The sequence below is a fragment of the Sorex araneus genome, chromosome X, assembly GCF_027595985.1.
Source record: "Sorex araneus isolate mSorAra2 chromosome X, mSorAra2.pri, whole genome shotgun sequence".
Classification (NCBI taxonomy): domain Eukaryota; kingdom Metazoa; phylum Chordata; class Mammalia; order Eulipotyphla; family Soricidae; genus Sorex; species Sorex araneus.
The window spans coordinates 206,874,397-206,900,098 of NC_073313.1; the positions used below are offsets into that span (position 1 = coordinate 206,874,397).

The 25,702-nt window shown below is 43.7% G+C and overlaps 1 protein-coding gene across 2 annotated transcripts in view; it reads left to right on the forward strand.

The window, feature by feature from the left end:
- The window catches only part of RAPGEF4 (Rap guanine nucleotide exchange factor 4), a 338,326-nt gene extending 319,706 nt beyond the window's left edge, over positions 1-18,620 (forward strand). For both annotated transcript variants that reach the window (XM_004601156.3, XM_004601157.3), the window contains 5 exons: positions 1,666-1,716; positions 2,514-2,601; positions 3,235-3,299; positions 13,117-13,171; positions 17,340-18,620. In XM_004601156.3, the coding sequence (XP_004601213.1) occupies positions 1,666-1,716; positions 2,514-2,601; positions 3,235-3,299; positions 13,117-13,171; positions 17,340-17,467 (387 nt within the window). In that variant the 3' untranslated portion in view covers positions 17,468-18,620. The remainder of the gene's footprint in view (positions 1-1,665; positions 1,717-2,513; positions 2,602-3,234; positions 3,300-13,116; positions 13,172-17,339) is intronic.
- Positions 18,621-25,702: the final 7,082 nt, after the last annotated feature.

The following is a 25,702-nucleotide window of genomic DNA, read 5'->3' on the forward strand; positions in this document are numbered from 1 at the left end:
GTCACAAAAACTGTCTCTTGATGTGGGCCTGCCAGAGAAAAAAGGCTGAACCTTACCAAAAACTCAGAACCCAAGAAGAGTAAAACCAAAGAGATGGGAAGATGCTTAAAAATTGGCCTACCAGGGTAGATACGCACAGGTGGTACGGTCGGTGGCATTTAATCGTATGCCAAAATATCATCATCATCATTGTCGTCGTCATCATCATCATCATCATCATCATCCTATTGATTGTTGATTTTCTCGAGCAGTCTTAGTAACATCTCTATTTATCTTAGCCCTGAGATTTTAGAAGCCTCTCTTTACTCGTCCTTTTCCAACCGTGCCACATTGGAGGCTCTTTCAGGATCAGGGGAGTGAGACCCATAGTTGTTACTGGTTTTGGTATATGAATATGCCACAAGGTGCTTGCCAGGCTCTGCCATGGGGGCAGGAAACTCTCGGTAGCCTGCCACGTTCTCCAAGAGGGAGAACTAGGCTATACGATGTTGCAGCCCCTTGCTTCCGGGAGCTTGGTTTTATAGTCTCTGGATGTTTTCCGTTGATGGAACCCAGCCACAGCCATGCTCAAGGCCCCTCTCCACAAGTTCAGACGAGCCTCACGATTGAAGGAAGCGGCAGAGGAACCCAGGTGTGGGACCCGGGGCTGAGATCTCCAAGCTGCTTGGATCGGGACTGGGCCTCTTCCGCCCAGATCCCCCATTTTCCAGTAGCTGGGTGGTCATACCCAGAAACTGCCCCCAGCGCTGTGTAATCCCATCAACGATCATCATGCCAAAATATAAATATAAAAAATTGCTGAATTGTTAGAACCCATGCCAAAGAGATAGCACAGAGGTTAAGGGGCTTGCCTTGCTCACATCCAACCCTGGTTTGATTTTGAGCACTGCTTATGGTTCTCCTATGTACTGCCAACAGGGATCTCTGAGTACAGAGCTAGGAATAATCCCTAAGCACAGCCAGGTGGAATCAGCCCCCTCCCCACTTCCCCCAAAAATTAAATTGGTAGAACTATTCATTTTTATAAAAGGATCAGAAAGGATGTAGCAAAATAAAGGCTTATGTAGAAAAACACAGAGTAACTTCTCTGGTCTAAGTTCCCATTGTGGAGATCAGCTAGTTTAAAGTGGGGTAGAAGATTAATTACGAACCTCTTACAGTCAAGGAATACAGCCCTCTGTATGAACAGTCCGTCTCAGAAAACATTGGTGTTTTTTTTTGTTTGTTTTTGTTTTTTTTTTGGTTTTTGGGTCACACCCGGTGATGCACAGGGATTACTCCTGGCTCATGCACTCAGGAATTAATCCTGGCGGTGCTCGGGGGACCATATGGGATGCTGGGAATTGAACCCGGGTCGGCCTGCGTGCAAGGCAAACACCCTACCCGCTGTGCTATTGCTCCAGCCCCTCAGAAAACATTTTATAAAGCATAAGATCCAAGCATCTGTAGTTACTTTTGGTTCCGCTAGGTTGACTTTTGAAAAGGCCAGTTCTCTATATTCTGCAAGATTTTCCTCAGATGATAAGGCAGATTCCAATCCAGCCTGTCTCAGAGATGTTTGATTAGAGCCAAAGGAAATGCATTTCCTCTCGAAATAGTAACCCACGTTACCTATCTCAATATTGAATCTGACGCATGCGTGTGGCATTTTCGTTTCATTAACAGAAACTGCCGAGCAAGTTCAAGAAGTTCTTTGCAGAGTTTGAAAGTTTAATGGTAAGTGACAGCCGGCTCCTTGGCTCCGTGGTTCTGTTCACTGTCTGCATTAATCCAATATCTGATTAGCAGAATTGAAGTTCTCATTTCAGAAATTTCATCTGTCCTTGTATGACTTTAAGAAGTTTATGATCCCGTTTTAGTGCTGCTAAAACAAGCATGTCTGAGTAATGAATGGCACCCTCGGGAACTAACTTAAAGAGGACTTATGTCCCACATAAGGTCAATTTGCGTAGCTAAGAAAAGCAGAGGCCCGGGCCCCTACCCACCCAGCAGGGATTGGCTGTGGATCGGAAGCTGCATTCTCCTAGGCTGGCCAAAATTATTTCTCCCCCGTTGCTTGGGAGGTGTTAACAGACAGAAACGGAGTGAGTGGGACTTGGCAGGAGTTATGGGATCGTTTCACAACAGGCAAGTTCAGACTGGCTGTGCTGGGCACCGAGGAAGGGGATGCCGACACCCAGGAAGGATGTGGAGGCTTCCAAAGAAGGGGAACCGCCGGTGGGAACTGATGGTACATGCTTGTCATCTCTTCTGCCTTCAAGGGGCCTCTCCCCTGGGCAGCGGAAGGCATCATCACTTCTTTCCAACAAAAGAGAAAGACCATTTCCTGCCATTCCTGACACATTGTTCTAGAACACACATCAGTTTGTTTAACCAAGTCTCTACAGTAGCTGCTCTTGATTCACAGTTCCCTGATTGCAGACGGCAGGGCTGTGGGTGTGTTAGAAAGTTGAGCGGGGTGATATCTGTGTCACTCACTGTTCCTTAACCAGCTTCTTTTTGTTTCCTGGAAGGATCCTTCAAGAAATCACAGGGCCTACAGGCTGACGGTAGCTAAGCTGGATCCCCCACTCACCCCCTTCATGCCTTTGCTCATTAAAGGTAATCTTAAGAGAATTTCTGGCAGAGTGGTAGTAGGTGGTACTGTGAGTAGGGCATTTGCCTTGCATGTGGCTTACCCAGGTTCAATCCTCAGCATCCCTTGTGGCCTGAGTGCAGAGCCAGGAGTAACCTGTGAGCATTGCTGAGTGTGACCCAGAAAGGGGTGGGGGGGGAGAGAGAGAGACAGAGACAGAGACAGAGAGAGAGAGAGACAGAGAGAGAGAGACAGAGAGAGAGAGAATATGAATGCATGCCTGGGCCAAGGGAATGATGGGTGTGGGGGCCAGAGAATAAACCGTAGCCCAGGTAGACCAACCTCCTTGGAACATGGCTCTGTCCTCCTCTGCCCTGGCCCCTTAACTCTCCTGAAGGGGCTGGGGAGATGATTGTTGGAGCAGGCAGCCGTGATTGGGGAGACCTGAGAGGGAAGCAGGGGGCGCGTTTGGAAATTTTACTAATCTCAGGTAAAATGTTTTAGAAAGTTAAACACCTAACATAAAAGGGGCCTATTATCAGCTTTTTTCAACGGCAGTATTATGCAAATCCTCCGGCATAATCTAATGGCGCTATTGTGCTTTCTTCCTGTGACATATTTCTGTTAGTGATTAGAATGCGACTTTTATTTCTTTGCAGATATGACATTCACTCATGAGGGGAACAAGACGTTCGTTGACAATCTAGTAAACTTTGAAAAAATGGTATGTATGGTATTATAACCTTAAACACTCTGGGTATTTTTTTTTCCCATTTAAGAATTGCATTTGTCATCATAAAGGAAATTATCTCCCTAGACACTGCTGTGTTGAGAACGGGTCTGCATGCAAAGGAATTAGGCAAGGTTCGGTTCAGATGAGTCTGCCTTATGCTGTCAGCTCTTGCATGCAACCAAGCATTCTGGGTGCCTTGGCTCACAACAGCAGCTACCTCACTGTGTGCCAAAATGCAGGAATGGTACACAATATTGCATGTTGCTGTTGTGTTGAAAGGTCTGTAGAGCCACTAGGCCTTAGGATCCCTGAGATGCTGATGTGCTGAGCCTGACTTGAGTTCGCATGGTAAAAAGGCAACACCACAGACCATCTTTAGTTCATAGCGGCCATCTCCATGTGTAAGCTATTCCAGTCCAGTTTGCTCAATTTTAGAGAGAGAACCTGGCAATCTTCATAACCAGTCCCCCACCTACCTTTTTTGGGGACACATGGCAGTGCTCAGGGCTTACTCCTGACTCTGCACTCAGGGATTACACCTGGTGAGGCTGAGGGGACCATATGGGATGCCACAGAATGAACTGGGCTCAGCTATGTACAAAGTAGGAGCCTTACCCCCTGTACTATCTCCTGGGCTCAAACTATTATTATTGTCGTTGTTGTTGCTTTTGGTTTCTCAAGTGGTGATCAGGAGGCTGGGGACCCTTCCTAGGGATTCTTGGCCAACCAGGCAGTGGTTCAGTGAGAGGCCTGAGTTGCTGTTTGTGCCCTGTGGTGCCAGGATTGCCGGGACTACCTGGTGGATACCTGGGGTGAAGGGGACTCTCCATTCCACAATTCCCAAGGCATCACCCTATGCCTTGGATTGAACCCAAACTGGAGTTACTATGTGGAAGGCAAGTGCCCCAGCTTATATACTATCACTACCATCCATCCAAAAAAAAAAAGTTTATAATAATAAGGTAGAACCAGCACCTGGTATTTTCCTTTGCCTCCTCCGACCCCCAAATAAAGTAGCAGCATCTGGCATTTGTTACTTTGTCATTTATTTCCTTATCTCCTCTGAAGCGATAAAATGGATCATACCAAAACTTTTCTTTACCACATACTACAGACTAGTAGAGGTCTCTGTTGCCTTCTGAAGTCCTGAGACTGGGGCAGAGAAATAGTACAGCAGTCAGGGCACTTACCTTGCATGCAGCCACTGTGGGTTCCATCCCAGACTTCTCATATGGTCCCCCGAGTCCAGCCAGGATTGATCCCTGAGCACAGAACCAGAAGTAAGCCCTGAGCAGTGCCGTGTGTGGCCGTGAAACCAAAACAGCGTGGCGATTATTAAACAGGCGTGAACTCGGTGGCGCGGGGCAAGGGGGAAAAAGAAAAGTTATGTAACAAACAGTGGGACTTAATATCTCTATATTCTTAGCAGTGGAGAACTATCAAATGCCTCCTTGGCAATAGGACTGCTTTTCTTTTTTGGGGGAAACCCCAACAACGGTAGTGAGTTGTGTGTTGAAACATGGAATGTAATCGAGATAAGGCATAAACGAAGTGAAACTTATCAAGTACAAGGGTGGGGACTAGGGAGGTGGGAGGGGGCGGCAGGTATACTGGGGGGGTTGGTGATGGAGGATGGGCACTGGTGAAGGGAAGGGTGTTTGAGAATTGTATAACCGACATAATCCTGAGAACCATGTAACCCTCCACATGGTGATTCAATAAAATTAAAAAAAAATAAATAAAATAAAAAAAATAAAATCCCGAGGCTGCAGCCAGAGAGATGGGATCTCGTAGTGTAATTGTGCAGATCAGCATTTGCAGGGGTCTGTGGTGCTGAGTGTGGTGGTGTAAGTAAAGCTCAGGGGTCCAGAATAATAAATCTTCCTATAAGCCATAGAGTACTCTAGAATCCTTAGCAGAAAACTGTTCTAATTGTTTGGAGGTGGAGAGAAAGTAGAGAAAGTACAGGCTCTCCGGCATTTGCCTTGCATCCCACACACCCCAATTTGAATCCCCAGTACCACACATGGTCCCCCGAGCCCTGCCGGGGGGCCACTGCTGAGCACAGAGCCAGGAGTAATCCTGAGCAGCATCAGGTGTGGAGACACAAAAACAAAAGCAAAAAAAAAAAAAAAAAAACCGAAAACATCAGCTTTTTCTTTGGGCGATCCAGGGGAATTTGAAATGCCCTTCAGCAACCCTGGAAGGTCCGTGGCCCTCAGCTTTGTAGACAAGCTTGTTGCAAAGCACGGTCTGGCTGAGAATCATGGCCAGGCTGAGTCATCCTTGTTCCCACACCTGAACCTGTCAGGAAGGAGCACAGTTGCGCTGTCCTCACAGACATCCTGTCGCAGAGAACCGGCATTCTCAGCCGTCTCCCCACCCACTTCACCCAGGACAGGATGGAGTACTCCATTTCTGTGTCACTTTTATAACTCTTTGATCAACATGAAAACAGCCAATGCTCACGTCTCAGTATGGAGAATAAAGCACGGGTTCCCCTGACATCTTAAAAGAAATCCTGTTTTCCACAAATGAAAGACTTAGCAAGGAGCCAGAATCTTCCGGGTGGCTGAGGCAGAAATGTGGGCAGAGGAGCGGCTACGCCAACTGCTGGACTGTCAAATTTGCATGTGCACAGAGGCCGGGAAGCGGGGCTTCCTAGGGACTCCACCAAGACTTAGAACTTTCGATCATTAAAGCGAACCAAGTTGAACAAACAGAAGTCAGGCGAAGATCTGTCGAGGAGAATGAAAGTTGTTTCATTGGGGTTTTTAGATCTTGGTGTCTTTAGAGGAAGAATCTGGATCATCTGCCATAACTGTATTGACCCCTTTCTCCCTGAGGGCAGTGGGTTCATATGTGGGCTGTGAGGGACAAGGGCCTCCCGGTCTGCTCATACAGAGCCTAATTTGCCAAAAAGTGACCAGGTTGCTGAGAGAACAGTTCAGCTGCAAGAATAGAAATAAGAATATTAACAACTTTCTTTCCTCGGGTCCACACCTGGCTGTGCTCAGGGCTTACTCCTGGCTCTGTGCTCAGGTGGGGAGCACAGTTGACTCCTGGTAGGGCTCAGGGAACCATATGTATTTCAGGAAATCAAACTCAGGTCTGCCACATGCAAGACAGGCACCCTACCCACTGTACTATCTCTTTTTTAATTCATATTCCAGAAGTGAGGGGCCGGAGGGCTGAGGGGATCACTCATAGTGACAGACTTAATGCCCCAAATTTGATCCTAGCATAGTCCTCTGAACGCTTCTGGGAACTGGCCTGGTGACCCTAGCACTGCTCTAAACCGTCAGAACTGCACTGCTGGTTGAGTCTCATCAGGAGCAGCCCCAGCCCCCCCACATCTCTGGGAAGGAGCCCCAAACTCCCTGAACCTTTGGGAAGCCATCAGGATTCCAGGCCTCCCCACTCGTCATTTCACCAGCGACATGGACCCAGATTGCGGAACATCTCCGTGCCGCTCCTGTTCAGAGATTTTTGATGTGGAGTCACGCTCACTGTTCAGCCCATGTTTTATCAGCCAGATACTCAGTCACGCAGAAGTGTGACTGTGTCTTCCTTATTTTCAGCCTTTGTGTGGCTCAGTGACCATTCAGGGGTTCTGTGATTATGAGAAAGTAAAGGATAAAGGATTCTGAGGAAAATCGTTCTTCTCCTGCAAGTCTTAAGCTTTATCTACCTATCTATCTATTTATTTCTGGATAAATCATGCCAATAGAAAATTTAATTTTATGATTGCCCTTCCATGACTTAGATGTGGTGGAGGGAAAGGAGGAAAGACAGATGGAATTTCCAAAAGATTCTCTTGGGTTTCCTAAACTGGTTTGGCCCCACCTGGCATAGGCTCTGTACCCTGAACTCTCCAATCCCTGCCCTCCAGACACCCCCTCGTGCACCTACCCCTTTCCCTAGGTGGTCACTGCTTGTTGGCTGGAGTTAGGGGAGCAGACACCTTCATGTTCAGGGCGATGTCACTGCTGCTTCCAGTCATTCATCACCGAGACCAAAGTGGCAGCAGAGCTGGCGGCCTTTGTGGGGGACTGGGATGCAGTTTCCACCCCCCTCCGCCTCCCCGGGAGTCCCTGCCAGGGCAGAGCTCACCAGGGTAGCCAGGAACACAGATGCCTTCCTTGGTGGCAGCTTGGCGTTGTCACAGCACACCGCTGTGCCAGCCCCAAGTTCTTTTATTTTGAACCTCTTCACCTTTGAGGTATGAAATGGGGATTAGAGAATTTGTTGCATCTTGGCTTTCAGGATTTATGAGTATGAACAAAAAAAAAATTTCACATGCTGATCCTTCTGCAAAAGAGAGGGGGAAAAAAGACAAGCAGACATTTTCTCTTTTGGGAGGAACATAAAGGAGTATTCAAAAAAATGTTTGAATAAAGCCCTTTGTGGCTTTCTATGGCATACATGAATATTTATAACGTTTCGGAGGTAGGCTAGCTATGGGTCGGTGATGCTATACAGCAGCTGCCACTGCCCTGGGCTGCAGAAAGCCGGCTGAGAGCCACAGTTGCTGCTGGATTAAGGGGTCGCTTCTACTACAGAAGTTCCATATTTGGGGGTATTTGTTTGTGCATATTATTTCCAAGGTAGTTATTTTTCTTTGGAATGAGAAGCCTGGGGCAAGCTTCTGCACTTTTGAGAACGTAGACAGAAGCTGATTTCATTAAGGATGGGAAATGTTTTGAATCCCTTTATTTTTGTATCACTAATCATGTCACTACATAATTAGCAGCAATATGTTTTCTATCACTGAGAATATTACCAGATTCATGGGGTAAGCTCTGGATTGGTTGATTCAAACTGTGGAAGAAAATAATCTCCAACTAAGAATCTGAATATTTAGGTAGAATCGGTCCACCTGAATCCCACACCTTTTTAACCTGTTTTTAAACAACAAAAATCTACAAGAGTACTTTGAAAGTTTTGCTTCTTTTTATAGCTCTCAGAAACTGAGTTATATAACGCAGGTTTTTTTTAATCTGCCCCTCCCCCCGCTCAGCCCCCCAATAGGTTTGTTTTGAAGCAATACAGAATACCAATGCTAGGAGTTTCGCTTGAAAATATAAAACTATCAAAAAAATTATCCTTGGCCTTAAAAAGATTCTGTGCAATGGGGAAGATAAACAAAACTCATGTAATGTTGAAAACTAACTCCTTATAAAAAGGATGACACCCTCAAAAGGATGTCAAAAAATAAAATACAGAGAGAGGTAATTTCTTGCAGCTATTAAATACAGTCACTTAATATAGCCAGACACAGACTTGTGACCAGGAGCCCCTATCCAGCCTCACTTCACACTTCATTCCTGACTCAGGTCAGGTTGGTGAAACTCAGCTTCTTTCTCATCATTCCTGCCCCTGGGCCTTTACATAACAAGAAAGATGGCGACTCGGTGACACTGGAAGTCAAGTCTCAAAGAGAGTGAGCATGCCAGCTAGCTGGGGGGCTGCTTTCTTGGGTGGAATCTGGAGGAGCAGGCTCGGAGGGTAACTCTAGGCTAGAGAGCAGTGGATTATGGAGTGAGGGAAGGTGTGAGGAAGGCATCTGGCGTACACCCACAAGAACCGGACAATCTTTTAAGTCCACAGTTTGGGGTTCTATTGCAGGTTTGGCTCTCTTGGCCTCTGAATTGCAGATCGATGTTTTAATAAGCCACTTTCGAATTGGAGTGCCATGAGCCTTGGGTTTGCTGCCATAGAAAAACAAGTAAAAAAAAAAAGAAAAATAGAGGATGAGATTTGCTTGCAGTTCTCATGAATTTTCCCACTGGTCTGGCATTACCAGAAACTTCCCTGGCTGCTCCAGGCCACTTTCCTGTTACCCCCAAAAACCACCAAGCCTGAGGCACACATTTTGGCTTCTTCCTTGCTGTGACAGTTGGATTATACAGAACCTATATCTTTTCCACCTTTGTTTCTGGCCATATTAACCAAGAACACCCAGGAGGGAGCCACCAACTCAGAAGGACAGGGGAGTCCCAAGTTTGAAGAGGATAGATAGACACTAACTGGATGGCTTTGCAAAAAAGTCTCCACTTCAGAACAAAAAACTAACTCCAGAGAGGGAAGCTGGGGCCTGGTGACAGCTTAGTAAAACACATTAAGAGGCTTTAATTTACTGCAAAGCAGGTCAACAGCCATCAGTCCATCAGTCTTATCACCTTTGAAAACCAGGGACTGAGAGAGACAGAGAGAGACAGAAAGGGAGGGAGGGAGTACACATGCTTATGCTTTGCATGTGGGAGGCATGCAACCTTGCCACCATGTGATTCCCCAAAAGCACCACCAGGAGTAACCTCTGAGCACCCTCTGGGTGTGGCTCAAAAACCAGAACAAAGAGAAAAAAGCAAAGCAAAGAACCTGGGAACTTAGATGTATGACATCATCTGTATCAATGAAAGGAAATGACAGTTTTCTACATCTTGTAATTGGGGTCATCTAGCACCCCAGGGAGATTCAAAAGAAACCTAAAACTCAAAGGGAGAACTCAGTCCAACATGGCAAGGACAGCTCAAAGAAGTTAACTGCTGGGAAGTGAAAAGGGACACACCTAGAAATACCAAGTTCCTCATTGCTGGGTGCCTTCCGGCAGCGACAGACCCGGTGGTTGGTGGCCCCCTGAGACAGTACACAGCCAGGAAGGAGCTGAGGAGGTGACTTGGTGTGTCCCAGCACTAGGAAAGAGCCTTGTAGTTATTATATAGTTGTTAGGACAATTTAAAAATCGTCCCAACACCCTATACAGTCCCCAGAGTCCCCAGGAGTAGTCCCTAAACCCAGAGCCAGGAATGAACCCTGAACACCACCAGGTGTACACCCCACATCCACCTTTGCAAAGAATATTACTTGTGTCAGGCCAAAAAGACAGTACAGGAGGTAAGATATTTGACCCCTGATTGATCCCCAGCTCTGAAGATGGTCCTCTGAGTACTGCCAGGGGTTTTACTCCTGAGCATAGAGCCAGGAATGATCCCTGAGCACTGCCAGTAGGAATCCACCCCACCCCGCCCCCCACCCCCCTGCCAAATTACTTTTGTTACTGGGTGCCAAAAAAAAGTGTAGGGTCCAGGTAGCAAGCTTACCTCTCTTTAGCCTTAGGAAAGCATTTCAGGGGGGTTCACCCCTGTTTCGGAAGGTTTTCCTATTACTGGATCATTGTGCAGACCTCACAAAGGAGAAGAATGGACCTTGTTGCAAAGCCAGATTTGGATTTCAAAGTTAAACTGAAGTTATCTTTGAGTACAATTAAAAAAGATACGTCAAAATTAAAACCATTGTTAAAATTAATCAAAGATTTAGAAAGGTAGAATGAACTCGAGAGCTGGAAATTACTGATTTAAACAATTGTTCTCACATTTTAAACTACATAATGAGCTAAAAATTATGACGCCTCAGAGTATAGCTGTAAAGAGTAGTCTTAAACCAAAGTCAGAATGAAATGTTTTAGCTTTCAAAACTAAAAAGCAGAACAATTACTCCCTACAAAATGGTATAGGAAGAGGTTTCTGACCCCTGCTAATTGTTTTATTATTCTTCAGAGGGCCATACAGGCAGCATTTCCCAGGGTTTTCAGTAATTACACTCCATTCAATATCTGAAGAATTACAATAATTCTACATGGAATATACTTGTGCCCTTCGCATGCAAAGCCTTTAGGAAAGTGAAAAAACAACTTAAAGTAAATTAGCAGGAAAATTATCATAGTTACTGTTTATTTCAGGGCTCTATATATCAGAGGCTAATTATACATTGTATGTTACATTTTTTGGAGGTATTTGTAATATGTTTCTCATGCTGATCAACGTGCTGGTTTTTAGGACCCGTTATGAAAGTGAAGTTAGAACTTTTCCGATTGCCTCTTTGTGGATGAGAAATTACCCAGCGCAGACCCAGGCCTCTGACGCTTGTCAGGATGCTCAGAGCAGCAGTGTTTAGGAAAGGGCTTGTGAATGCCCACATATTTCTATTCATAAAGCTTCAAATTTCTTTATGAAAATATTTTTTTTTCCTGAAGAGCAAGTTGATTTTTTGAAAAATGTACAATGCATAGGTTTTCTCAAAGTCATTATCAGTGCTTTCTCAAGCTGGGAGTCTGAGAGAAGACACGAAGACTGGAATTACACAGCCACACAGGCTCGGGTCCTCTCCTGACTGTGCCTTCCCACTCTTCCTGCCAGTGTTAGAATGAAATCTGTTAATTGCTCCCCCTTTAGAGTTTGAGCAGCAAAAGTGTCCTGAGTTGGGAGAAGGGGGTGTTTCTAGCTGTTGTTAAAATACTAGAAGCAAAAAACATATACAGGATTAAGACTAGTGCCGAGTTCTCACCAGTGTTTTTCCTCACGTTTCTGTCCTTCGTCTTTCCTATTCTCGTGGTTTTTGATTGACTAGAATCAGAATTCTTAAGGATAGCCAAAACTAATTTACAAAGAAATTGAGAACACTTAGTGATAAATCAACAAAGGCTAAAATGATTATTCTGTAGTCAAATTGAAAATACGCTCATTCCAAGATTTTTTAACTCAGCCATGCTTGGGGCTTACTCCTGGCTCTGTGCTCAAGAATCACTGCTGGTAGTGCTCAGGGGACGATATGTGATGCCTAGGATCAAACTGGGGCTGGCCACATGTAAGACAAGTGTCTTAATCCTTGTGCTATTTCTCCAGCCTTTTCAAAGTTTTCTAATAGGGGCCAACCCCAGTGATGCCACGTCAGAGGTCATCAGGGCTATACTTGGTAGGACGGGGGATGTGTGGGGGGAAGGGTAGAATGTGATGAGGAACTAGAACTCAGGGCTATGAGGATCCAAGTTCTGTGCTCTGCCACTTGAATGATCTCTCAGGCTCTTTAGATTTTTTTTTTCTTTTTGGGTCACACCCAGCAATGCACAAGGGTCACTCCTGGCTCCTGCACTCAGGAATCACCCCTGGCAGTGCTCAGGGATGCTGGGATTTGAACCTGGGTTGGCCGCATGCAAGGCAAATGCCCTACCCGCTGTGCTATCACTCCAGCCCCATTTTTTTGTTCACGCATGTGGCATAGAAAATGGTCATAATAGTGTGGGAGCATTTCAAGTTAAAGTAAAATATACATATATAAAGTATGATTTTAGTTTTAAATATATATACATACTTTTAAAATATTGCTAGTCCTATGTGCAGTGAGGCTTGAATTTTCACCTTGCTTTGAATATTTTCTGGACTTCCCAAAATGTCTTGTATACATGATAAGCTCTAAAAAGAGGTTATGGAAAGAAAAGAAGAGAGGGAGGAAGCAAGGAATAAAAAATAAAGCTTATTATTAAAACACTTCTTTTACTGAAAGACTAGGAAAGGCAATAATGCATGGTGGGTAGACAAATAACTAGGTAGAATATTTCATCATGTCTATCCAAGACAGAATTTTGGTGAAAAAAATCTATTATAAATTCACCATAACTTTTCTTAAAAAGATGGTGAAAACTAGGCCCCATTTTAAACTAGTCTCGAGGAATGCTGGGTTGCTTTTTTTTTCCTTTAATATCCTGAGGAAGAAGCAATTTGACCAGACTTCTACCATTGGTTATTCCCTTACCTGAAAAATAGCTTGTGTGAGTGAGTGTGGATGCGTTTTTCAAGTAATTAAACAGGTTTCCCATCAGCTGGCTGCCTCAGGAGAGCCAACACCTCAGAATAGGCTACTTTTCTTGGTACTAGGTATTGCCAGAATAAATAATGTTTTGTTTTTCTTTTTGGATTACACACTAAGCTTACTTGCGTATCAATCTTTCTTTTTTCTTTATTCTTTTTAGCGCATGATCGCAAATACAGCCAGAACAGTGAGATACTGCAGGAGCCAGCCCTTCAGTAAGTGAAATGTCACTGCATGCTGCAATGTGGATCTTGGTGATTAAGTCCTTTTTAATGAGACAACTGGGACAATTAGGAGTCTGAAAGCATTTGAGTGTTTGGGAGACACTGTGGGCCACACATTCGTGGGACTCATGAGCCTTAGGTTTAAGGGCTTCTTTGAAAACTAGAAATACTTTTTTGAAAAACTAGTAAATAACCATCAGGAAATGAGTTGATGAATGAATGTAAAGAGAATTGAGATGCTCTTCCCGGTGTGACTAGAGACAACTATGGAATGACTGCCAACAAATCCAGTCTCAAACCAATACTCTTTGTGACTCACTGCTTGGTGTTGAGAAACTCAGATCTACTCTTCATGACTCACTTGTGTCATGTATTCACGGGGATAGTATATGTTGTCTCTTGGGGTGCTGTGAGAATGCATTAATATGTGTAGCACATTGGTAAAAGGTTCCTTCAGAAGAATTCCTATTCATGACTACTATCCCCAGGTGAATGTAGCATGTGTTTCTTAAAAAATGAATGCAATGGGGGCTGGAGCAATAGCACAGTGGCTAGGGCGTTTGCCTTGCACACGGCCAACCCAGGTTCAATTCCCAGCATCCCATATGGTCCCCTGAGCCCCACCAAGAGTAATTCCTGAGTGCAGAGCCAGGAGTAACCCTTGTGCATCGCCAGGTGTGACCCCCCCAAAAAAAGGAAAAAAAGTGAATGCAATGTATGTAGCGCTATAGGGTAAAAGTATTCAACTGTGGAATAGTGGCATGCATTATATTGGGAAGTTAGTGGCATCATTGCCACAGATCATCAGGCCAGACCAATGCTGCTGTCTCTTTGAACCAGGGACTTTGGGGGCTGGAGATTTTGTATTCTCCAGTGGAACTGTGCTCACTTGGCTGTGTGAGTCACTTTAAGACAGTTGGCTCATTAAGTAGTGTGATCATTCATTCGATAGGGACATGACTCGGAGGCTACCAGTACAATCTCATCCAATAAACCTAGTGCTGAGACTTAGAGATTCTATCTTGCTAATTAAAGCTAAGCATGCTCCTCCCAGTAATAGACTGGCCCCCAGAGCAAGAGTCTGCTCACATGGGATGCCAGAACTGCTAACTGTTCCTTCTTTTATGGATATTTTAGAAAAATAATCTTGGCCTGGGAAGCAAATAGACCTTCAAAAAAAATAATCACTGTCACTGTATCACTGTCATCTTGTTCATCGATTTACTTGAGCAGGCACCAGTAACATCTCTATTCCTCCCAGCCCTGAGATTTTAGCAGCCTCTCCTTACTCATCTTTCCCAACGATTGGAGGCTCTTTCAGGGTCAGGGGAATGAGACCTATCTTTACTGATTTGGGCATATAGAATACGGCATGGATAGCTTGCCAGGCTCTGCCCATGTGGGCGGAATATTCTCGGTAGCTTGCCAGGCTCTGTGAGAGGTTATGTCTGAACTCCATCAAATATGGTGTGGTAATTATGGAAAATGGGTAGGAAGTGTCTTATAATGTGTCCAGAAAACGGCCTGCAGCCTGAAAGCGGTTGGGTAATGGAGGTCGGCTACCTGGGTCCCTTGGGGTAGGGAGGGTTCTCACCGGTCCCCTTCTGGGGCACCCCGAGTGAAAACAGCCTGGTGCAGAGTCCAGTGGCATGGCTATGGGGGCCTCATTTTATACTCCTGTCTGGGAGGAGCAGCCATTGAGATCTGGAGGGTGGCCAATGAGGGGGCCGGGCATGGTAGGGTATGGCTTATGGGTGTGATCCCTGGGTAACTGGAGATTGGAGGATAGCAGGCAGAGGATCTCTGTTTCCGGGACCTGTTGAGTCCAGAGTTCAAGGTCACGAAGTTCCACATTATCTGGGATCTGTGGGACCTCATTCATGCGTGAAGCTCTGCCGGAGCACCTGGAAAGCGGCCTGGAGCATTGCGACTGTTGGGTATTGGAGGTCGGCTGCGGGGCTTGGATCCCTTGGGGAGGGGAGGGTTCTCACCTGCCGGCCTCTGGGGTGCCCTGAGTGAAAACAGCCTGGTGCTGTGTGGTTTTTTTTTGTTTGTTTGTTTGTTTGTTTGTTTGTTTTTAAACAGATTCAAATAATTGCACCTCCTCTTCCTTCCAAACAAGAAAAGTCCTACACATTACGAACCCATTCTTGCCAAGATTAAGTGGTCTCATCCTTTCATTTAACCACTTGTTAGATGTATAAAGATGATCATCAGGCAGTGTCTATGAGAGTATAATAGTGATACCTATCAGTCTATGAACAGGGTTTATAATCAGTGGCCTTTTAGGAGAGTTCAGGAAATTCCTGAAATTTTCTGCACAAAGCTGTGTTCCTGAGAGGGTGTGTAGCCTTGAGAAGGTTTTTAAGGTGTCCAGGAATTAGAGAACCACAATGCACAATAGAACATTTCTCATTTGATGAGCCTCTTTGGAAGTAAATCCTGCATTCTTGTAGACTCTCGAGGATGGTGGTGATGGATGGGGTGGGGAAAGATTATTAGATTTTTCCCTAATCTCCACTGCATTTGTTCAGGTTATGAGTTACTGCTGGTAAACAACAGCTGCTCACGTCTGAAGTCAACAATCTATAGATAAAGCTATAGGAATAGATCCATAAACATTGGGGGAATATGTACAATGTAATTACAGTATATTATACATGTAGAGTACACTGCCAGCAAGAAGCAAGGAAATGAAGCACTGTGGTATTATTTATATGTGATAATTACGCTGATGAGTTTCTTCTTAGAGCAAGCAGGGGCCTCTGTATCTCCGCTCTGCTGCTCTGTGCTCAGACCTGCAGCGTCCCGCCACCCCACACGCAGATGGCATTCTCATTGTCTTGGGAGTGGCATGTGGATTTAAGAACACGTGGACTACAGAGCTCAGTGTATACGGGTGGAAGGGACCTTGGTCCAGAGTCCAGACTGTCTGGCATGGCCACTCCCACTGTCTCACAGTCCCAAGCCCACAGTGCCAGAAAGCCAGGGCACTGTGCCAGGCAGGGGGGGTCTGAGCAGAGCTGTCTCCCCCTCTCACTTTGAAATATTGGTGTGATTTCAAACTTGGGAGAATTTTCAGGAAAAGATCCATAATTTTCCATTTCTAAAGAAAAATGGGTGGGGGAGCTGGAGTGATAGCACAGTGGGTAAGGCGGCATTTGTTTGCCTTGCTCGCAGCCAACCCGGGTTCCACTCCCAGCATCTCATATGGTCCCCTGAGCACCACCAGGAGTAATTCCTGAGTGCAGAGCCAGGAGTAACCTCTGTGCTTTGCTGGGTGTGATGCAAAAAAAGAAAAGAAAAACAGGAAGCTCTGTGAACTAGGGTTAGGGACTCCCGTGTGACAGCGACATGCAGGAACTCAGCAGTCGCTTCAGTGCAAGCTGTATTTCCATTTCACCGTCAACTAAGCTGCTTCCTTCCACCCTGCTCCAGGAAGACCAGATCAACCTCAGAGAGCTCAGTGGCTTGGGGGCTGGGGAGAGCAACGCGGGGAGCTGGATGGAGGGAGTCAGTGCTGAATTGTGATGGGAATTTTAGACAAGGGGCCTCAGAATCAAAGGTCTTGCTGAATTCATGACTTCAGCCATATGTTGTTCCCCCCCACCACTAAATATAGACAGTCTCTAAGAACACACAGTCTTTTTGATAAATGCTGCATATTTTTATGCAAGAAATAAGAGTAGTCGGACTGGCTAGTTTCACTGTCTTGCTTTTGTTCAACTCAGGTATCAAGGGCCTTGGTTAAAAGCTAATGAAAACTATGTCTTTCACTGTTAGTCCTCACCCAGATCAAAGGGGGCAGAGGCCAGAGTGTGAGACACAGGTGGAGTGCTGAGGGATGGAATTTTAATGTATAACCACAACCACGGTCTCTCTCAGGAAATGCTTTTGCTTCTCTTTGCTGTGACGTTTATTTTTCCAAGGTGCAGTGCAAAGGAAAATGACCAAAGCGGGTATTTCAGAGAAGAAAAGGGTGAGAGGAAGGAGACTGAACAATCAGGTGGAAGTATTTCAGTGAATCTGGTGTGTGGAAAAGGGCTTGATGGGATCCACGAATCTCTGATACATGGAATAGGTAGCTGGAGAAAATAAAGCTGTATCTTTTTCTGCATATATTATGCGCGGCCAATTCTGCTCTTTTCTCTTTCAACAGATCCTGATGCAGCCCAGGCTAATAAGAACCATCAGGATGTCCGGAGTTATGTACGGCAATTAAATGTGATTGACAACCAGAGAACTTTATCACAGATGTCACACAGATTAGAGCCTCGTCGACCATAGACATTTAAAGTGCCCGAACAATGGTTGGTCTCCAGTCCACAATCTTTCCCCCACAATTGTCATTTATGCTACTACTGACTGTGTTGTCCCTAGAGAATTTCTACAAAACAAGACAAAAAAAACCCTACATCCTGAGACATCTCAGGGCTGCATTCAGCTTACCAGCATCATGATGAGAGAAGAAATTATGACTTGCATAAAGCTTGCACTCTCTAGCTTAGAAATGTCCATTTTGTAGCTGCCCTATTTCATTTCCAATTGTGCCATCTTTTTTCTGCCACCTGATGTGAGACCCACAGGAAGAGTGTGATAGAAACTTCATTGTCAAAAGAAATATTAAGCCCACTGACTTTTTTTTATTTCCCTAGAAGTGTTGGCAGGGTGATATATGCTACAAATGGGATTTATTTGGATATATCAGTGGCAGGAGAGTTTCATCATTTTTAAGTCAACATCTTGATTTGAAGCATGGGGTTCTGAGGAGGTGTTGAGGAAGTCCAGTTTTTAGGCTGTATTCTTCCATCTTCATAGTCTTAACCTCTGACAAAAGTGAACCTGATCACATCACAATAGAACAGTATGGCTAGTTCAATAATTTAGGGGGGACTGGTCTGTCACGTCTGAATGATATGTGGAATAACATTTATGTTTACAATGTAACTTTTTTAAATCTACAAATCAGGATCACATATGTAAGAATTCCACTAAGAAACTCCAAGGTTTTTAAAATTGCCAGCATTAAGGTAAAAAAATAAATGACATTTCAGAAGAGCACAATATGCACAAAACATTTTTCAAAATTAAAATATTTTCCTGGGCATTAAAAACCTTTACTATTGGCTCACTATTGTTACTAATTTAAAAAAAACACATATTTTCTGGACTTAAATATTATTACAAATAACTTAATTTTCAGAAATTGTTTTGCACTTTCAAATAGATTGTAAATAGTTCATTCAATCAATGGTATATATTTATTTGCAACATAATATTGTGCCAAATGATTACTTTATTTATTTTATTTAGTATGTAATTTTGGAATACATTTTTTCTTGGTTTTCATAATTGGGCTACCTTTAATGTGTAGGAATTGTATGTATGTATATCTCCTGTACAGCTAGTATCTTCATTAAATATAATTGTTGACAAGAAATTGTGTTGTTCTCAAATCCTATAAAGCGGGAGGCATAACGGTTGATATGAGATCTTGGACATTTTTTAATTGAAAGAAAATATAAGATCAGAGTTACCCTCTTAAAACATTTCATTCAGTGTGTTTTAGTATATTTGCAAGATTGTACAGCCACCATCTCTTACTGATTCCAGAACATTCTCCACATTCCTAAAAGAAACCTCATAATCAGCTAGCAGTCATTTCTCATTCTACTCTTATTCCAGTTTCTGGAAGACACGAATTTCTTTCTGTTACTGTGGGTTTACCGATGCTGGAAATTTCATATCAATGGAGTAAGATAATATATGGCCTTTGTGTTGGCTTCTTTCACTCAGCATATTTTCAAGTTTTTTCCATGTTATAACTGTATCAGTACTTCATTCTTTTTTGGTAGTGGAATAATATTCCATTTTATTTTTATATTATAAGCTATTTGAATGTACTACCTAGGTTAATCTCTAAGGGGCATTTGAGTTGCTTCTATCTTTAATATTTCTAAAATTACTGCTATGAAGAGACACAAATTTCAGAGATAGGGCCTCATACTATTTCTCAGTGATTTGTGCACTTAATTGATATTTGATGAAGAAATGTCTATAATTCCTTATATTTTCAGCATATCTCTGGGTTTGTTTTGTTTTGAAACTTGATTCACGAACTCATAAACTTTCTCAAAATACAGAAATACAAGGCAAAAACACACAAACAAAAACATGGCCAGGATGGTATCTTCAAACAAATTTAAAATTCTCTGCATGAAATACCCCTTCTTCAGAAGAGTCCCAGCAATCATGAATGATTAAAGTCCATATAACCTGAGAAATGTCCCTATAACCTCTTAATTCCCTGCCACCCAGGCCTACCTTGAGAAATGCTAGAAAAGATCAATGTTCTGCTGTGTTACTTCATGTAATAGCTTAAGGTTACCCAGAGCAGAGCTGTTTCCTTCTTACTCTCTGCTTTAGAGGGATCATGGCCAGCATGACTTGGGGAACCCTGAAGTTCTGGGGACTCAGACTCGGCCTTGCACACGGTTGCCCTGTACTCCACCACATAAGCTCTCTCCCTGACTTTGGGATAATATTTTATGAAGTAGTACACTTCCTACCCAGCACAGTGCCTAGAGAATTCTTTTAAGTCACTGAACAAACTCTTGAAGTTATTGTTATTAAGCATTTTGCTATCAGGGACCTTAATTATCAGCTGCAAAGTTTTTTCCACTATTTAGTATCCCTTTATAGTTAATATGTTTAATGACAATTGAGCTGAAAGCCTCTCTTTGGGCATCCCTGTTTTATTTTACTCCTCAGTACCCAAAACTGCCCATTTAAAAAATGGGGAGACATGGGGCTGGAGAGATAGCACAGCGGGTAAGGCATTTGCCTTGCACGCGGCCGACCCGGGTTCAAATCCCAGCATCCCATATGGTCCTCTGAGCACGGCCAGGGGTAATTCCTGAGTGCAGAGCCAGGAGTAACCCCTGTGCATCGCCAGATGTGACCCAAAAAGCAAAAAAATTATAATAATAAAATAAAATAAAAAATGGGGAAACAGTTGGACTTTTTCCCTTCCCCCACCCCAGGTTCTTGATGATTTTATTTAAATTTAGTTCCCATCATACAAAAATGAATACTCTTATGTCATCTTCCCCTTGGACAGCCACAACAAGAATAACTAGTGCTGTATTTAATAAGGAGATTTGCAATTATGCCTGGCTTCTTTGAAAGTGCATTCAAGTCCATTATTCGAGGTGGTGATGGCTCAGAGAAAGAATTCACACTCTCAAATGCAGACTAGTAGCCCAGCAGCCTTCCTGAAGCAGGAGGTGCAGCTAATATTTTAAAACTTGCAAACAAGCCAAAAGAAAATGAGATGCCTACAGGGTCACAGGAAGGATAATGAGGTTTGCTGGAAGATGTGAAAAGAAGAAGAAAGAATGTTTTTACCCAAAGTGCCTGTAGAAAATTATACATTTTAGTGTTTAACATACCTGCTTAGTAAGGTCACTGGCACAATGTCCACAAGCTAAGCTTTTTCAGTCAATTTTGCATACCATGCAGGTTAAATAGACTCCATCTGAATTCAATGCATTTCCTCTTGAAAAGGACTACAGATCAATGACTGCCCAGGTGAGGAAATGAAAACAAGTGTCATTTTGGTTTCAAATTGTACTCAGGAATTTTTTTAATTAGCATCAGCTTTACAGTATGTTTAAACATTAACTTATCTTTAAAAGCTTTTCTTTTAAAGTTAAAACTATAGTCTATCTAGTCTGTGAAGAAGAGTGGGGTTAGATGGCTGGGATATCACAGTATCCCTGATCTAACAGAAGAACCTTAATTGTATATTCTTCATTATCTCTCTATCCATTCATTTATTGTCAGGTCTTCTGTGGGCTTGGGATTCAGTGATGTCAGAACTTAAAAAGTCCCTGTTCTCTTGGATCTTACCATTTTTCAAGGGAAGCAGAAGATGAATCAAAGAATACCACAAACATGCACGAAATGAGCACTTCCTTTTCCTTCCTTCCTTCCTTCCTTCCTTCTTTCCTTCCTTCCTTCCTTCCTTCCTTCCTTCCTTCCTTCCTTCCTTCCTTCCTTCCTTCCTCTTTCCTCCTTTTTCAGACACCATGATTTATAATACTTTTAATGGTAGGATTTTATGCCTTAAACATTCCAGCGCCACACCCTGCAAGGGATTGTCTGCTTCCCTTCTTCGTTGTCCAGTGCCTGCCCGCCCCCATCTCATCCCCCCTCCCCCTGCTGTGGCAGACTTTCTTCTGTAGACCAGTCCTCAGTTTTGCTACCTTTAGCTAACCCCAGAAAATGGAGGAGGGAGAGATGAACAGAAGCTTCCTTAAAGTCATGAGAGGGCCAAGAGGTCTATGGCAAGGGGGGGTTGGGGGAATGATCTGCTTGCTTGTGAGAAAAATGTAAATCAAAACAATGATTTGCAAACGTCATACCTGTGAGACTGGCACACATCACAAAGGACAAAAAAAACTAGTGTTGGAGGGGATGTGGAGAGAAAGAACCCTTACCTACTGACCATGGAAATGTCACCATGGTCACCCTCTTGGAAAACAACTTCTCAAAATTAAGAATTGAGCTTCCATATGATCCAGAAATTCAGCTTATTGGCATATATTCCAATAGCGCTAAAATTCTATTCAGAAAGGACATTGCTGTATTCTTTGAGGCACTATTCACAATAACCCAAATCTGAAAACATCCCGTGTCCAAGAACAGACAACGGGATAAAGACCTCATACATATACACAATGGAATACTATGTGGCCATTAGAAAATATGATTTCATAAAATCTATTGTTACATGGATCGATCTGGAGAGTATCATGCTCAGTGAAATGAGTTAAAGGAAAAGGGACACAATGATCTCCCTCATATGTGGGATATAAAGATATAAGGAATAGTAGGTCTTCTGAAGGCACTTCAGCATCCAAGTACTAGTGGCAGGGGACAATTTTCAATGGAAGGCAAGTGCTTTTGCCTTTTGCCTTACTATACTGCAGATGGCATGTAGTGTCATCACAAATTCCTTAATTATTCATAATTGTGGACAATGACAAATATTCCAAAGCAATTGTGTGCCTAGACCCACCCACAGTCAAACATCATCCCTCCTCCTGACTTGATCTACATGGCTGCTTCTTAAAAGGTAAAATGTGTACAAATGTAAGAGAAACATTAATAGACCACTTTTTAATTTGGATTGTGATAGAATCTAAATAACAGCAAGTTCATCATTCTAAGCTTTTTTAAGCGTTAAGTCAACGGCATGAAATATGGTCACAGTGTTGCACAGCCATCACCAGATCCATCTCCATAACCTCTCATGTACCCAAGTGAAACTCACCCTGTTGCACAGCAGCTTCCACTTTCTCTTCCCCCAAGCCCTGGTAACCACTATTCCATTTTTTTGCTTCTGTATAGGTTTTTCCATAAAAGTGTAATCCTGCCATATTTAGGACTGATTCACTTAGCATAATGCTTTGGAGGTTTATCTGTACTGTAGTACTAATTGTGTTTCCTTTTGGGGGGGTGATGCAGACACACTTAAGAGTACTCAGGGACTACTTCTGGCTGAGTGCTTAAGGGTCTTGCTCCTGACAGTGCTGGGAATCGAACCCAGTCTTCTGAATGCAAAGCATGTTCTCCAGCCAATTGAGCTCTCTGTCTGGTCCCTGCACTGTCATTCTTTCTAAGGCTAAAAGTATTTTCTTTTATGTCCCTGCTATGTTTTGTATATCCACTTGTCCATCCATGGACTTATTGTTTATTTCCACCTTTTGGCATTTTACCTAATGCCTCTATGGACATGAGTACACAAATACCTTTGCTGCAGGTCCAGCTTCCAATTCTTTAGCTAAGTACCTAGATTAGAATTGTTGGATTGCAGAGTAAGCCTGTATTCTAATTTTTGAGGAACTGCCATACTGTCTTCCAGAGCCACTGGTGTGTGTGGCATCTGACATAGTCATATTTAGTTAAGTCATCTCCTGGAGACACAAACTCTGGCCTGTGGCAAGGCTGCTGAGGAAAACAGTGAGTGGAACCCTGAGCTCGGCATGAGAATGGGCAAGCAAGGAGCAGGACGCTTATATCTGCCATGGTGTCTTCCTTCAAGCCCTGACAGACCATGAGTCACAGCAACTGGAACCCATCCACCCTTGCAGCACTGTTGGCTGATGGTGATCGGACTAGCATTGCCGGCTGCCTGACACTAGAGGCTCAGGGGACTGGAGGAAGTGCTCCTCACCCCTGGAGAACTAGGGCTCAGGGCGTGGGAATAGAAAAAGTGCCTAGTTAACACTGGCTCCTTTGCACATGCTTGTGAGGCCACTAGGGAACGTCAAAGATGACGCTGCAGGAAGTTGGGTTCTTTGTTCCTCAGGCAGTTTAAATCTGGAGCACATGAAGCCCAAACCCTGCTATGAAGGAGAGCAAATGCAAAACATAGCACCTTTAGGTCTGGAGGAGAGTAAGGGACTGGGTCCAGGGCAAGTCAGAAGTTCCTGGTTCTGGGAGTCTCCTTTCGCTCCTGCAGTGGAGTTTCAGAGCTTCCCAGGGGAAGAAGAGGAGTGGCGGGATGAGAGGGAGGAGAAGGACACACATCAATCTTAGAGTTCCACTCACTGTTTTCCCCAGCAGCCATGCCACAGGCCAGCAGAGGAACTGGGGCAAGGCTGGCATTCTGATAGTTGCAGGCAGGAATCTTGACATTGTAGAGCAGGGAGTCAGCAGGGAGTGAGGCTCAAGAAAAATTGACTGACTCTGGGTCCTGCCCAGATGGTGCACATTTGGAATGGTGGAGAAAGAGGTGGTTCAGCGAGATCAAATCTGAGCCCTGTATTAGAAAAGATCTCTAAAGAAACTTCAATGGGAGCACATGTTTATAGTCAGAAAAGGTTTCTTAGGAGGAATTGATTCAGCACAATTTTGGACTCTGGTGAGTCCCAACTTTGCAGTGTGAGCCAAAAGGTTGGAGACACAGAGATATGAGGGTGCACAGGATGTCCCATTCAGTGGCAAATTCCCTCTCTTCTGAGGAAGCCAGGTCTGGTATTCTACTCAGGTCTTTGGCATATAGGATGAGGCTCACCTGGTGTAAAAGATAATCTGCTTACTTCTTGCTCATGGATATAAATGCTAATCTCATCCCCAAACACCAAGTTGGCACATGAAGTGAACCACCCAAAATTAGCTGCTTAAAGCACCAATAATGAGCCAAAATGGGTCCCAGGGCAGGTCTGCTGCTCCAGGCCAGATCTGGCAGATCAGGATCGGGCTCAATGGTGTAAGTGAAGTCAGTCGGGATAGATGACCTGGAAATGCCTTCTTTTTTGGCTCTTCTTAGTCTCTTGTTCTCCAGCTGACCAGCCGGGGCATGTTCACTTCTTGCGGGGATTGATTTCCACGGCACAAACAGGTAAGCAAGAGTTTTTGAGGTCCAGCGTTAGAAAGGGACTGCCATCTGCTAGAATTTTCTGAGCCAAAGTGGGTCAAGAAGGTGACCAAAATTCAGAGGATAGGAGATCCATGACAAGCCTTGGGATGTAGAGTTGCCAAGTCCTATCTCCAACACTGTAGTTAGAGGAAAAGGAAAAATAGAAATTATCTGTGGTTTTTGGCAAAATTTACTAGAGTCAGTGCAGCCCGGTGAGGAAGTGATAGGCATTTCTACCTTGTTTTCAAAATTACATCTGGGGGTGAAACTGATTGATTTTGAAGAACAAGGAATAGTAGAATATCAGATGGTAAAATCAGACAGATTCGTGTTTAGACTCAGTCAGGCCAGTGTGTTAAGAGTCAGTGAGTTAAGGAATATAAGGTGCGTAAGTGCCTTTATGCACGGGAGTTATTAGTACCTTTCCTGCTACGAAGTTGTGATGAGAGACCTTAGTAATGTGCACTTTAGGGCTTTGAAGACACCTAGAATCTTCAACTGAACCCTCCGGAAGGATGGGAATGGATAGACACATAGAGGAGGTCTTGTGTCATTGAAATGAAGTTGGAGTGAAGGAAGAATCAAGATGTCTGTCTAACGTTCCCTCTTTGTACCCCAAACTTGGGTTGCATCAAATTTGCAATGTTTTCACTGCAATCATTGAAACAAGATACTACTGTGTTGTATAGAGTCAACTTAATATCTATTGACAGTAAAAGAGAAACATTTTAAAACTATTTTACTCAATTTTCTAGGTAAGAAATAGAGTAAATGACTCCTATTTCTGAGCAACAAATAAACTTCATAAATGAAAGAGTAGATCATAAATGAAACAAAGTGTCACATACTTAGATCCCAGGAGAACTAAGATTTTATCCTAAACTGGGTGTTGGTTCACTGTGCTCAGCCCAGAGAGGCAATGAGATTCCTCCTAAGAAAGTAGGTTTTTGCTAGCATAGGTTCTAATCTTCTCTCACCTGATATTCATAGGTCATTATAAAATCCATTTATATTTCTGGCTTCTGAAATTAAATTGAAGGTATGAGCCAAAGTGTACATTAAGTTAGGGATTATTGCTTGTGGTGCTCTATGCG